Genomic DNA, 15,746 nt, shown 5'->3' on the forward strand with positions numbered 1-15,746 from the left:
ATTTTTGGAGGTGTATTAAAATTCTGTTAACATATCTTTGTTGCCTAGGTCTTTTTGCATTGTTTTAATTTGAATCAAAATGACCTCAGAATGATACTATATATTTTTACTTTTTAAATTTTAGATGGAGGGAAATCTGTTAATAAAAAGCAATAACAAAGTATTGGTGTAATCAATGCTTTAAGATAAAACATAATGTAAAGGATTAGTCCTGCAGTTTTGCTTTCTATTTGTAACTTCCATGAATTTCACTTGGCATTGTCAGTGAAAATTTCTTTTATGGATTACTTAAAACTTCCCAAGTATAAATTTATTATATATGCATAGAAACTTATTAAATATAAGTGTGTATTTTTAACAGAAATTATACTTTTAATTTTCTTAACAACTGCATTTATTTAAAAAAACAACATCCTATATTTCATTGTTACAATTCTAAGTCATATATTTGGAATATCCTTTCCAGATAATGGAGTTTCAACATTCTTGGACAGAACCACTGATGAGACAGTACCAACGCCAGCCAAAGGTCTTTGACAAACCTCCACTAGTGGAAGAGCCTTCTCAACACGAATCATTAGCAGGATCCAGAAAGATTCTTGTAAATCCACATTTCAGAGGTCCTCGTCCTCCAGTATCTGATAGTAAATTTCATTTCTTTCATTTATACTTAACATATATGCTATAAACACTCTTGATATTATAAAGAGAGCTGTAGTAGACTTTACCCTATTTATATTGGCTTGGCCATTTTTGACTGATAAATCTGCATGTCATGAAAGTACAAAGTTACATTCAAAATAAATTGAAAAACTTATCACCAATGTATGTTAATAGACTTGTGAAAATGTAGGTTGTTATTTATTCTTTCTGACCAAAAATGTCAACTTGTAGCTTCCAGTCTTCTTGTTTACTAAGATACTAGCAATAAAATGAAACCCATATGCTATACCCCTCACAGCACATCTTGTTTTTCAAAAAATGTCAGCATCTTCTTTTTTTTTTTTATAATGTTTGCTATTATGTTATTTATAACCAATAGAAAGTGAATATTTCAGTTTACTAAATGTGGTGGGGCTGGAAACTGTTGAGGTAACAGATTTTAAAAATGTACCATTATTTTAATTTTTTGCCAGTATTGGAAATATTTAACCTGTTTGTAGCTTAACCAGGAAGCTAGATGAATTACATTAATTTTAGGACATTCTGTTTTATGTGTCATTATTTTGTATTCTAAATTGTGTATTTGAATGTAAAGCAAAAAAGATTCTGAAACCATACTATTTTTACAAAGTAGCATTCCTAGTGCTTGATGTGAACTTTTATTGTATGAGATAGAAAGGATAATATTTTAGGTGTAAGTGCTAAACTTCTTGTTTTTATGTATATATTTTATTTATTTTAGTAGAAGTGACTAAAATGTAAAAATTAGAAACTCATTAGGTTAGATAAAAAGTCTCAAGTGAAAGTAAATGAAAAAATACTCATCATATTATGTGCAGATTTTGAGAATAATTGTCTGTTTTATGAGTGTGTTTGTAATTGGATTCTTTGTTTACTCAAAGTTGTCCTGCATAATAAATAGTTATCACAGTACTCTGGGAGAGTCTAAGAGCAACTCTTAAAAAACAACTAAAAACAGTTTTGGCTGTGAAAGTAAGGAATTTCTAATAGTATGGTACAATATACTTATTCTAGAAATTAAAAAAAGAGTATTTTACATTTAATTCAAATTTGTTGTTACATAGTGGTTACAAGTTTAGTGGTATAGACTCTGCCTGTAAACAGTGTTAAGGTAAAGAAAATAATAAATAAAGCATAAAGTATTACAGAAAACAAAAAACAAATGAACCTGGCATTTATTTAGGACATTCTAGAGTTTATGCAAGTGAAAGATGAAAATGAAGAATTTGTATTCTTAACATGAAAATCATCTTGGATTGAGCATGTAAAAACTGTGAACATTCATTAATAAACCTTTAGTAAAAATACTTAATTAAGAAAATCTATTTTTTTGTGTACATTGTAATGTTTAGTAAAGTATGAAATATTCTTTACCAAAGAAAGGAACTGTCAATTCCCATTTGTCTACAGTGTATTGTATTCTTATATATATAAAATTATTTCAAAGTACACTGGCTGTCATGTTTTCAAAATTTAAATGATTTAATCCATGTGTTTTTTTCTCAAATGATGAGATAGTGCCTGAAAGATGCTCGGTAGTCTGGGGTGTTGTAATAGTATGCAAGTTTTACCTTCTTAATTCTACAAGTCAGTGTTAAAAAAAAAAAAAGACTGAATTACCTCTTGTGTGATACAGGTGGCATATTTTCTCTGAGCATCTTGTCTTCTCTATTTTATCCACCACCTAGAAAAGTACAAAATTAAAAAGAAATTATTCACTACAAAATCACCATTGCTCAGACAAACCATTATTTTTATAGCCTTCAATTTTGTATGGCTACAGAGCTATCAAATGGAAAATAAAAATGTTTCATGTAAGTAGCTTGTTGATAAATTAATTTGATAGCTTACATGTGAGCTTCACCTACCCTGAGTGAGTTACAAGTTATAATGGTGCAGAGATAGTATTTAGACATTGTTCAAAGGACAATATAACAATAAAATTTAATTGTAAATAGATGTGTACTGTTATGAGCTTAAAGCTACTTAGTATAAATTAATCTAGTTCCATGTTATAATTTGAAGTCATCATAGAAAGAAAAAGGGGTAATTTAGATTTATTTTGGTTATTTTTGTTTAGTGGTTACAAGGTCAATCAAATTGATAATTTACTGTTTTGATATAAGATGAAGAAAATAACAGACAAAATATAAAGTTTTACCTAAAAAAACATTTGAAATATATTTAGAAGGATTTAGGAATTACACAAAGGAAATTTGAGGTTTTTGCTATGAGGAAAGTACTTTTAATCTTAACATGAAAATTACTTTTCACACAGACTATTCAAAACAAATACTCAATATATTTGGGGACAAACCTTTATTTTAGTTGATTAAAATTACCTTCACTGAAAAATATTTTTTTTGTGTGTGAAAAACTTAGTGTTAACTGAAGGACTGCTAGATTGTGTAAAGATATATACACTGTATTGAAAGTTAGAAGTATTACATCTGTAAAGACTTTAAATGGATAGAAAGAGGTCACATTGACAGGACCCATATTGAGAGATTTAATAAAAGTCAATAGACAAATACAGAAGATAAAATGCTATCTTATGAAACAGAGAATGGGTGATAATTCTATTATGGAATTAATTTTTTTTTTATGAATTGCTCTCATGGAAAAAAATTCTACAAGAAATCTTCTAATATCTTGTTTACTTCATAAGAAAAGATAAAAAGCATGCAGGTTAATGAATTAAACTACAAAAACTAACTTCTCTTTTTTTAGTGTATAAAGCTAAAGATATAGTTCAATGATTTAAGAATTCATTTGACAATTATTTGTTGAATGCAGGTAAAAAAAAAGATGAAAGCATTATTATGCTTGAATATAATTTATTATTAAAGTTTTTAAAAGAAATAATTGAACCATTTCACATATGTATCTTCAGAATTTTCACTTGTAACCATCTATTGTGACTAAACAAATACAGCTGCTTTTTTTAAATTGTATAAGTTAAATATTAATTATGAGGTGTTTGTGTGTATGCAAGTAGAAGTATTTTTGACATTTTAGTTTTAAGCTTGCAGAAATTATTAAATTTAACTATAAGAAAAAATCTCATAATTCTGTCTGCCACTGGTTAACCACATTAAACTTTCAAATTAGTAAAGGAGTGTTTGTATAGTTTAAATATTTGCTGTGGTTGCTTTGAGGTGACAGTTTTTTATACCAGAGTATATTGAGCAATATCATGAAAGTTATCTACTTACATAAACTATAAAATTTTATTGATATATATTTCACAAATATATTATTAAAAATTAGAGCTATAGTCTCAAGGAAATTTTGTCAGTAAACATTATTTTAAGCAGATCATGTTGGACCAAGTGCTCGGGGTGTTTTAAGATAAACAGGACTAAGCGAAGATGCACTTTTTGTCCAGATAATACTAAACTACTGAGAAAAGTTGTATGGATATAAATTTCTTCTTTGATGTTCAGATTTTATAATCCTTGATTAATTTTTGGGTTTAGTAGACAGGTTGAAAATTGTGGTGTTGAGTAAACAGTCTTTTTCTTCAATAAACAGTACAGACAAAGGTAACAGATTTTTTTAATGCTACAAGTAAAAAATCAAATGAACCTGATAAATCAAGGACTAATTTAAGCCCGATATTTTTCTGATAATAATACATTAAACATTACAGTGTTGTTTGTTTGATTAGGGACAAATTTTCTTGCAATTAACTGCTTGCTTCAGATGAATGTAATAATATATAACTGTTGTATACCCTTGAAAATGATGTAGGTTGAAACAAGTCAGGGAAATCATTTTCACATTTTGTAAATTTGTGTTTATGAGCTTATTTGTCAAACTAAATATAAAAGTTGCCACAGTTAACAACTGATATAATAATCCAAATTTCTATTTGTCTATTTTATAAAAATTGGAATGACATATTTTAAAATAAGTTTACTGTGGTAAAATGTGAAATAACTTTGTGCCCATGTTTTCTGTGCCATTCTAGAAAGCAGGAATTTTCTTAACATTCCAAAATTAAAAATAAATCCATAAAAAAACTTTTAAACAATTGATTGTAAGATGTATTAGTTTACAGGGCTGTATAATTTTTTGTTTTAAATTTAATTTTGGTTTACAAAGAATTAACTTATATGAAAATAAGTTTCTTGCTTAAATAGTTAAAATACTTGTATGTTACTCACTTTGGGCATATTTAGGTCATCTATCATATTAAATAATGAATCTTGAAATGCAGTTTCCTTTCATTTTCAGATAAACAAACATCAGAAAATCGATTGTTCTTATCAAGGACTGCAAGTCAATCATTGATGCCATCACAACCCCAGTCTTTCTATCCACCATCACGTATTGATAATATCCCTCAAATAGAAAACAGACCTCCAGCTTTTGACAACTCCCCACTTTCCAACACTGGATTTAACTTCTTTAGTCCTGAAAGACCTTTACCATCTCGAGATCAAATAGTTAATGCCTATAATCAGGTTTGTATTGAGTATTTTCAGTTTATTATATGTTTGACTTGTACTAAAATTTTTAAGCTATGAATGTTAGTTATATAATGATTTTAAGTGACAATTTAAAATAAATGTATTTTTTAAATGTTAAGACTAGTATTAAAACTTATTCTCTATAATATAAATCTATTGCTAGTTTTGTTAGGAATTTAGTTTAATAAGTGCAAAAAATTTACTAATGGTCTTTATAGTAATTGTTCCTGGAGGGAGCTCTGAATAGTTTAAAATACCTTTTTTGAATCAAGGTCTTGTTTGGATTAATTAATATTTTTTTTCCATAAATCCAACTTTTATAATTGTTTACGTATTACTATATGTTTGAATAGCCTACTTGTGAAGAAAGATACTAGTTGCATGATTTAATTTGTAAGTCTATATAGGATAATTTTATTTTGCTTTTATCTCATTTTTTATATCCTTTTATAATACTAAATTAGTGTTAACTAAATACTAATGGTGACATGTATGTCAGTACTCACAAAACTAATTGATTGTTTCACAAATAATGTGCTGTCACACATAACCTTCATGTGAGTTTTTTTACCTATGCCATTTTTGATAAGGTAAAAATGTTTTTATGTCATAGTAAGTTTATGTTGATTTTTATACTTACATATTACAAGCTTGGATGAAAGAACCTACTAATAAATCATATGAAATTTAAAAACAAAGAATTTATTCTGTGTGTAACCATTTTACAATTCACATAGAGTGACAGTCTGTTATAATTTAAAACAAGTAGAAAAATCCTAGACATTAGGCTACAATATTAGCATATGAATATTATCAAAAATTGTTGACCAGTCAACAGTACTGAGTACAATGTAGTATCTTCATGCTATTATAGACTTGCTAGAGCTTAATATAAATTTTTTTTTTACAAAAATTTATAATTATTTCTATTTACCCTTCAGCAAGTTCTAATGCTATTATATATATATCACAAGATGTCTCTGCAAGTCAGTTTGTCATATTGTTGATGTAAAACCATAGTGATGTCAATTTAACAAAAATAGTGGTAGGCGTTTGGGTTATTTGTACTTGAATTAACATATGTAGATTCCTTAATGATATAGATGCAAAAAATGTGTATTGAATAAAATTTAAGCTGTTTTTAAAATGTTGCTAAACTTCTCATTAGATTATATTAAACCATAAAGGTAAGTATATTTTTACATACATTTTAATGCAATAGTGATCTTTTCATGTTATGAAACTGTTTTGAAACTAATGTTTACATTTTATATCTTATAATTGATTATCATCTTCACAGGGTGTTGATGAAACCTTTGATCTGTGTCATTATCAACAAAAAACTAGTTTATGATCAGGAAAATAATTTCAGCTTAGCACATTTGTTTATGTCTTTGACATTCTTTTCTCTTTAATACTTAAAGAATTCTGGACCACAGCAGCCAATGCCTCATTCTTTACCAGCTTATCGTCCTCAAGGTCAGCCTCCACTTTTATCTCAAGAGCAGTTTCATAGACCTCCACCTACGCAGTTTCAAACACAGGCACCACCACCACCATCTCATCGTGCTGATCTTCTTTCATCAAATACCTTTCAGGTTAATATGTTATACTTTGTTTGCTTTTGTATTAATAGATTTGTAGATATTAATCAGGGATGAATGATTAGACTTTGTTATTAATAAGGATATTTGTACTTTATTGGAAAAAGAATCAGTGAATACAAGTTGCCAGATATTAAAGGTGTGTATTTAACAATTGTCAGTTAAAGGCTTTTATTTATACTTTTTAAAGTATAGATAAATACTGTATTGTTGTTGGGCTTAGGATTCTTTTACAGTAGGTGTCTGTGACTTGTTGGCGATGAATTTAAAAATCAATGAACAGCACTCACTCTATTTTTTTTTCAAAATAATGTGTATATTCAGAACTAGTTAAATGTATGTACAAGAACATTTTTATGCTATAGAGCTTATAAGCATATCATAAACATTATATAGTTTTCTTCTTATCAAAAGTCCATTAAGGCCTATTCGGTTGCTTTAGAATTTCAGTTGCCAAGACAAATTACCTTTCTCTGTTTCTATCTCTCTAGTATTCCATCTATAATTCACTTATAACTGTGACTTGGTTCTAAAACACACACATACACACACATCATTCCTTCATCAGCAGAATGTTCGTTTTCATCACTAAATCAATAATTTTACGATATTTTTCTTCAGTTCTGCCACTAGCTGAGTAAGTTACAGAAAATCTTTTCAAATTCCTTTTGGACAATTCACTAATTTTTTTCTTTTTTTTTCATCTAAGGTCTTAATTTATTCTCTTATGGAATATTTTTAGCTTCAAACTTTGAGGGTAGTAGATATATAATATTGAACCATGTGCATCTAATTCTGTTGAAAAAAGGAGGAGGGGCAGTGCAAGGAAAAACTGGCAAGTGAATAATGCAAGAAATTCTTTTTTATTAAAAATGTTTATAGTAATCTCCCCTCTCCCATGTTAGGTTCCTCTGTCATGGTTGTGACAAATTGTGTTTCTCTCTCTTGGGAAATCTACTTTTGTATCTGCAATATGCTCTTTTTTTGGATGGGAGTGGACTGATAAAATGATGATCAGATCCAACTTTGATCACACAAGAGTAACCCAAAAGTTAGTGGTGGATGCTGTTGACTACCTATGTTCTCTTTTGTCTATCAGCTCAAAATTAGGGATGGATATGTGTAGTTTTACAAAAAATTTTCTGAAATAAACAAACTTTAGAAATTATATCTGTTAGTTTCCTTGTTCTTTCCAGTAAGGATGAAAAGTATGTACTTAACATTTGGATATGTATTAAGAAAATTACACTTACTTGGCTCAGGAAAGTAAATCATAGAAATCTACATAGTAACTTATTCATCAATGACAAAACGATTGTGCATAAGGCTGTTTAGTGGTATATATCTTGTAAGTGTTGTGTGCATACTTGTTTTTTGTTTTCATAGAAACTATGCTTGTCCCATCAGCTGTGGGGGCATTATAATGTGATGGTCAATCCAACTATTTGCTGGTAAAAGAGTAGCTGAAGAGTTGGCAGTGGGTGGTGATGACTAGCTGTCTTCTGTCTAGTCTTATACTGCCAAATTAGGGATGACTAGTGCATATAGTACTTGTGTAGCTTTGCATGAATTTCAAAAACAAATGATAGAAACCAACTAGTTTTATTTATGAAATAGGCTCAGGTAGATGAATATCTGTGTGCCAGACTAATTATTCATAAATTTTACTATTTAAACATTTTATATTTTTATAATTTCTTGTTGATTTTGACTTCAGAATTTGTTATATGTTTGTTCTGGAAAAAGAGTCAAACTGGAATTTAACGTGTAAAACATGCATCAGTTAATTTATTTCTCTCATTCTTTTGCTTAAATATTTTATCATATTTAGCCTCCTAGTTCTGATAGATGGCAGCACCATTCTGGCCCTTCATCTGGAGCACCTACTTCTGTTCCAGGTAAGGTATTCTGGAGCTTCTTTTTCAATTAGTAAACACATGGTATGCTTAGTTAATGGAAGATATAATTTTAACTCATTCAGACTGATGGAGTTATCACTGATAACTGATTTGCTTTGTTTTTTTCCTAAAAAAAGTTGTATGGAATGTGAACTAAATTTACAAATAATTGTATGTTACTTTGGATTAAAAAGCATATTTAATTTTTTTATGCAGTTCTTTTTGTTAGAACCTTCCTCAGATTTTGAGACAAAAAAATGAAAAAGTTTGTTTCATTTTAGAATTTCAGTTTTACGTACTTGTTCAGTTGACTGATATTCATTAATATATTTCTTTGGTATATTATTTTGCCAATTTCATATTTTATCTATAGATTATAAATAACGCTACAGACAATGACAAAAATGTATTAATGACCTAGTACCTAAACTTTAAAATGATGTACTGTGAGACTAGGTATCAATATTCTTTATTAATTATATCTAATAATAAATATAGCTTCTTTTGAATAAATTCTAAGTTATTTTATTTATATAGGTTATTTGAATAGGAGAATCTCAAAAATAATATTCATGAAGTAAGAAGTTATCAGAATATTTTGCTCTCGTTCACAGCACTCACTAAACCTAAGTAAGCTTAACTGGTGTTGTGCAGTAGAAGAAAATTTCTATAGCTATAGAAAATTTCTATAGCTTTCACAAAGTATTTTCTTAAATAAGGAGAAAAGTAAATTATGAATTAAAATTCAAGGTATTCTGTTTGTTTCATTTCTTGTAAACTGTCTATTATATTCTGTTCTACTCTACGTTAGTTATATCTAATAATTTTGCCATGAAACCATATGCTACTTATCGAACCACTTTATTTAGTCTATAATAATGTAAGTAATTTGTAATCTATGATAATAATATATAATATAATAATATATAATATAATAATCTATAATATAATATAATAATCTATAATAATGTAAGTAATTTGTAATCTATGATGTTTTAACTTTTAGCTATTTTTTAAGCTGAATTTCAACAGTTGTAATAATAGGTATCATATTAAGAAAGAAATTAAACCTATAGTTTGGGATGGATTAAAAATTCCTGAGAAAGGCATTAAATTTTGTTTGCATGTTAGACTTCTTTAGGCTTTACAGAAAGGTAGATTTGAATATTGTTTTCAATTTTCTTTGTGAATTATGTTAAATGAATATTAAAAAATATAAAATTTCAATTCCAAAGTATTTTAGTTAAAAATTGTTAAATAGTTACTTTGAAATTTGACTTGCATTGTGTATTTAAAATTTGAAACGTGCTTTGCAGTTCGGAAAAGGTTAATTATTAAGTTACTTATAGATTGTATTGGCCCAATTATATGGCAATCTCAAATATAAGGTTGATCCTCACATTTTCAGAAACTATGGGAAAGAGAAAAAAGTAGTCGTCATAACATAATTTTAGGTATGCAAAACCATTACTATAACTGAACAGCCATCAGGAGATTAGTTGCAAGAATTAGTAATGACCGTGAGTAAACATCTGGTGTGCATGTGTAGACGAATGCTACCCGGACTTTCAGGAATGTGAATTTTACAGCCTATTTATTGATAAAACATTATCTTATAGTTGGGCCAATACAAAATTTGTTGATTCTGAAAAAAAAAGGAATTTCAATGGATAAAATTAATGTATTTAACCCTTAAACAGCAGGAATGTTGTAGGTAGCAGCATTAATTGATGATGGTTTCCATTTAAGGGTTAAAATAAGTAATTTCCTTGATATTTTCCAGACTCTTTACAAGTACATATTGTCTATTAGATGTTTTCTTCTTTGTTTTGTTGTGTGACAGTAACTGAAGTGTTTACTTAAGTTCTTTGGGTTTTTTAAATGTTAAAGATTGTCAAATGATATTTCATAACTAGGCGATACTTTGCACCACAGTATGTCGTCTTTTTTTATAGCAAAGGATATTAGTGCATTTTAAAAAGTTGTATGAAATATTTCACTGGTAATGGCATATAAAGCAAAACTATAACTGAAATGTTCAGATTTATAATTTTGTTTTGGTGTATATTTTATTAACATTTGTTTTGGATAAAGTAATTTAAAAAAATCTCAACTGCTATGATATTTTTGGATAGCACTGATTTAATTTAAGAATTATAATGTAGGTTCTCAGAATAACAGGGGATTTATCAACACATTAACTGTGGAATATTTATATGCAAAAATAACCCAAATTTATATGCAACCCAAACGAGCCGTTTTTGCATATAAATTTCTCAAAAAGTGGGTTTTCTCGACATCACTGATAACTGTGGGATAGTTTCCATATTCTCTAACTAAATGAGCTCATGAGAAATTGAGAAAGCCTTAACAAAGATGAAATATAAAAACTGTGATAACACAGTCATAATGAAAGTGTACTTTGTTTGCTCCAATACTTAACTTGAAAGCTACCTTCAGGATTGTTACTTTCTTTCTTAAAATGTTCCAAGCTTATTCAGTGAAATTTTGTACCAGACTATCTAAACATCACGTTGCTTATTGAACTTAGTAATGTAAGATTTACCCAGAGCAACTACCTTGTTTTAAATTTTCCTGGATCAGACTGCTTTTTCCACTCCATTGGTCATTTCTCAGTCCAGTTTCATTTTTGGGACTTCAAGAAGTTGTTTTTTTCCTACTCCAAATACAAGAATCAGAGGTTGATCTACAGTCTAGTTCCCAATAATTTTGGAAAGTAGCTTTCTGTGCCACTGGTCATTCAAGGAGTTAGTCAGATTGAATGATTCATTTATTATCTGTGCAATTTTCAGAGTTTTGCTCACTGCCTCTGAATCAATCACTGTACAGTTCAAACTCAAATATGAGATGTCATAACTTCTAATATCTGTGGCTGAAGTTTAGTGAAAAGTGGCTTTTTGGTTACTGACTTTGGTGCAGTTTAGTTTTGTTGCCAATTGAAGATTGGTAATTTGCTCAAGCATGTTTTGGAGTCATAAATGATGTAGTTGTGGATAGCTCAAGAACAGCAATGTTGTCATCATTGGTTAGAGTGGCAGTCACACCAGTAATGTATAAACTTGTCCATGGCCCATCTCCACCTTCTTTGTGATGCTGTTTCTCTTTGGTGTATCATTGTTGTACTTCTTCCTCTTGTTTCTTCATCTTCTTTCTGACCAAAGTGGTGTTCACAAATCCCATTTTACTTTGACATCCCTCCTTTCCATGCCTTGTTCTGGGTGATGTTTAACAAATCATCCAAGTCTTCTTTGAGGTTTTCATCTTTGTCTATCAGGATGTTGGACCTTTTTGTCATATTGTAGCCCCCAGTGGCACAGCATTATGTGTGTGGACTTACAGTACTAGAAACCAGGTTTCAGGGTCAGTAGTTGTTATAGCATAGACAGCCCATTGTGTAGCTTTGTGTTTAATTTCAAACAAACAAACAAACCTCATATTGTCTTTGTTCTTCTTAAGTTTTATTCACTTATTAAAGAGTTTTGTGACACATATGGAGTATATTCTTTTTCAACTGAGCTGGAATCCTGACTGCTCTTCACCTCCATAACTGAATCTGCAACTGATAAGGTTTTTGAATTAACCTTTTCTTTCTCAGCTAAATGAAAGTGATAAAAGAGAACCATCACATCTCTTTTTAATAGAAGCTTTTGAGTCTTTAGAACTAAACATTATAAAGGAATTTTCTATTTTTGGACCTGTGAACAGAAGACATTGACATTAATAAAGCAGAGAGAGCATCAAGAGAGCATGAAATAAAACATGGAATCTTGGTATCAACTTCTAGTTTTGAATGTATTTCAGTAAAAAAATTGGTCCATATCAGTTTTTCACCAATTCTCACAAAACCCTGAGGTAACCTCCTAAAACTATTTTAAGTTTTAAAATAAGGACTACTCTACTGCATGTACACCTCAGATAACTAATTAATAAAAAATCCTTTATTAAAATAAAAAATAGCAAACACATAGTATGCTTATGTACCATTTTTCAGATTTTCACCTCCCATTTTTTAATCATAATTACTAATAATAATGGATGTTTTGCCTAATGCCATACAGTTATGTTGTGTAGTGATTTTAGTTTCTTTATGCATTGTAAATTTACCAAAGAAAATTTTACTGAGACTTGGAAGCATTCAATAATTCTCATGCTTTATATGTTTGAAATATCTTACATTTCCAATATCATTTCATACTAATAAAGAAGTAGTCAAAGTGGAAAGTGTTAAAACTGGTACTATCAGATGCATTATTAATGATTAAAATTTTTTCTAGTAATATCCTCTACAACTTTTCCATGTAAACTTGTTAAATTTACCAATCAAAATGTGTGTGAAATTTTAGTTAACATTGGCATTATTATGCTTAACTTATTTGTTTCAATTATTAGAACTAATATGTAATTATTGTCATTTTGCAAGTATAAGTAAGCTCGGTTGTTAGCCTGTAACTATGACTTAGATATTGTTGACAAAAGCAAAATGACGGATGTGCATGCTTGTTTATATGAACAAACCTGTTAAATTAATTTATTTGTTAGTATTAACTGTTCAAAATTGATAATTCCTTATATTTTTCTAAAAGTTCTTTTTTATATTTTAAACATGTTTTCCAGCAATAGTAAAGGAAAAATTCATTTTAAGATTTTTAATAGTGTATTTTCATGTAATTTTATTAGGCTTGATGAAAATTTCATTTAATGATACTTAAGTTATGCTTGATTAATTTTGTTTCTGTCCCCCTGTGGACCAGGACTAAATTTGTGAAGTTACAACAGAGTTAAAACCTAGGATTATATTCTTTTTGGTGGACAGAATGCAGATAGCCTAATGTGTAGCTTTGCACTACAGAGAAGAACAACAATCTTTTTTTTGTCTTTTTTTAAATAAAAATTCATAATTGATGAAATCAGGAGTATTTTGAAATTCCTATTTATACTGGATAAAGTACTGAAAGTAAATTTTCGAGTGCTGTTTTAATAGATATTTTTGGTTACTTTCTCAACAGGCTCAAGAATTTCTGTTGGCCTGCTGCCTGGATTTCCTAGGAATGAGTTTCGTATTCTACCATTGCATCAACTTCCTCCTAGGCTCTCACATTTTCCTCCTACAAACCAGCCTCCTCCAGTGCAAAATCGTTTTCAGTTTAATCTTCAACAGCCTCCACCCTTCTCACCTTCTCACCCAGCATCTTCAGTGATTGAACCAAGAGTTCCCATGTTACAGCAGCCAGACATAAACCACCCTCCTCCCTTTCATAGTCAACAGAGACCACAGCCAACTAATACAGGCATTTTCTCACCATCTCATCAGGTTTTCATTTTTATTAATTGGTCACAATGTGAAAAGTTAATATAAAACTTACTAATATCTTATTTTTTAAAAATTAGAATATTATACAAAGTAAAATGTGTTATAAAAAGTAATTGATAAATGTAGACAATTATTAACCAGTTTACAAGATGAGCACTTAAAAATATAAAAATGTTAATTTTGTTATAATGTGTAGAAGTTTGAAATAAAATGAGTGTGGTCTAATGAAAATTATGTAGTAAAACAAAGTCTAAAAATAAGAAAACAGAAGCTGAAATTTAGTAATTTCATTAATAAACTGATGTATCTTTTTTATTATTGTAATACTTATTGATTAATTTCAAATTAATTTTATTTTTTATGTTAATAATTCGTCCTTATGTGTGAAAGATTTTGTAATATTTTTGTTTCATATGATGCCTTAGTGTACCATTTATGTTATAAATATTACAAGGCTTTTGCACACAAAATATCAGATTATTTAATTAAGTATTTTAATTAAAGGTTTGCTCATGAATTTTTGCTTTTGGAATGTTAGCTATCCAACATGTAAAATAATTTTGATTTTAAGATTAAGAAATTATTTTTGCTTTTGGAATGTTAGCTATCCAACATGTAAAATAATTTTGATTTTAAGATTAAGAAATACTTTTCTTCAACTGAAAATTGGCAAATTTGCTTGATTTATATAACCTCCTTTCAAACTTTAGAAAAACTTTATATTTTATCTGTTATTTTCTGAACTTTACCTGTATTGGGTTGATTGATTTGACCAACCTCCTAGTCACCATGAAGAAGTTGGGAAAAAGAAAATCTAATTTTTTTATCTTTTTTTACTGGAATTACTGAAAATTGTAAGAGGAAACCATAGTTCTTTATTCTAAATAGGTTAAATTTTGTAACATTATACATTTATTAGTTTTTTTTTTGTTTTATTTACCTTTGAACCATGTTTAAATAATAATCCCATAACTCAAGCTGTAAATTGTGCAGTGCACATGCAACTCTTATTACTGTATCAAGTAGCATGAAACTGACATTTATGAAACATGAATGCTTTACTCTTCTTAGTCTTAGTACTAGCATATTAGTATTTTGTAAAATATAGTAACATTTTGATTACCATACATTACACGTGAGCACACACACACACACACACACACACATATATTATTACCCTTCACAAATAAATTTTTAAATTTCAGTGATTTTATTTTTTAAATGTGGAAGAGTAAATAAAAAATATTTTGGAAGCAATGATTTCTATTCCTTGTGGTGATAGAAAAATTTAGTAATTGTGTGTTGTACTTGCCAAGCTTTGTTGAATTTTGCATGAGGAAGATGTAAAGAAAAAAAAATATATAGGCATTTTGGAATAACAAAAACTATAAATTACTATACCAGTATCACAAAAATTCATTGTAGTTTATCAGGCTTCTTAACTAAGCTGTGTTTTGGTTTACCAAAATCTCATTTCTGATCAGAGTATCACCTTGCTCATCAATCTTCAAATTCTCCAATGGTTATAATAGCTAACTTTAGGAATACTAACAGGATTAAGTTGTTCAAACTGATAACTTTTGATTGGTTGTAAACATATAATTAAGAAAAGTAGGTATGATTAAAGGGGTAGATTTTCTAAATATAATGTTAAATTAGCAAATAGAAAAGATGAGAGGTTCTCATTTTATATTCCAGCTTGTTAGTATTGGTAATTCTGATGCAGTTACGTAACTCTACTTACATTCACATC

The 15,746-nt window shown here is 28.7% G+C and overlaps 1 protein-coding gene across 4 annotated transcripts in view; it reads left to right on the forward strand.

Annotated features, from left to right (window-relative positions):
- LOC143246251 (uncharacterized) overlaps positions 1-15,746 on the forward strand; it is a 109,634-nt gene that overhangs the window by 58,098 nt on the left and 35,790 nt on the right. For all 4 annotated transcript variants that reach the window (XM_076492656.1, XM_076492655.1, XM_076492657.1 and 1 more), the window contains exons 8-12: positions 467-644; positions 4,924-5,153; positions 6,584-6,757; positions 8,595-8,661; positions 13,689-13,993. In XM_076492656.1, coding sequence (XP_076348771.1) covers positions 467-644; positions 4,924-5,153; positions 6,584-6,757; positions 8,595-8,661; positions 13,689-13,993 — 954 coding nt within the window. The remainder of the gene's footprint in view (positions 1-466; positions 645-4,923; positions 5,154-6,583; positions 6,758-8,594; positions 8,662-13,688; positions 13,994-15,746) is intronic.

Source organism: Tachypleus tridentatus, chromosome 3, assembly GCF_004210375.1.
Source record: "Tachypleus tridentatus isolate NWPU-2018 chromosome 3, ASM421037v1, whole genome shotgun sequence".
Taxonomy (NCBI): domain Eukaryota; kingdom Metazoa; phylum Arthropoda; class Merostomata; order Xiphosura; family Limulidae; genus Tachypleus; species Tachypleus tridentatus.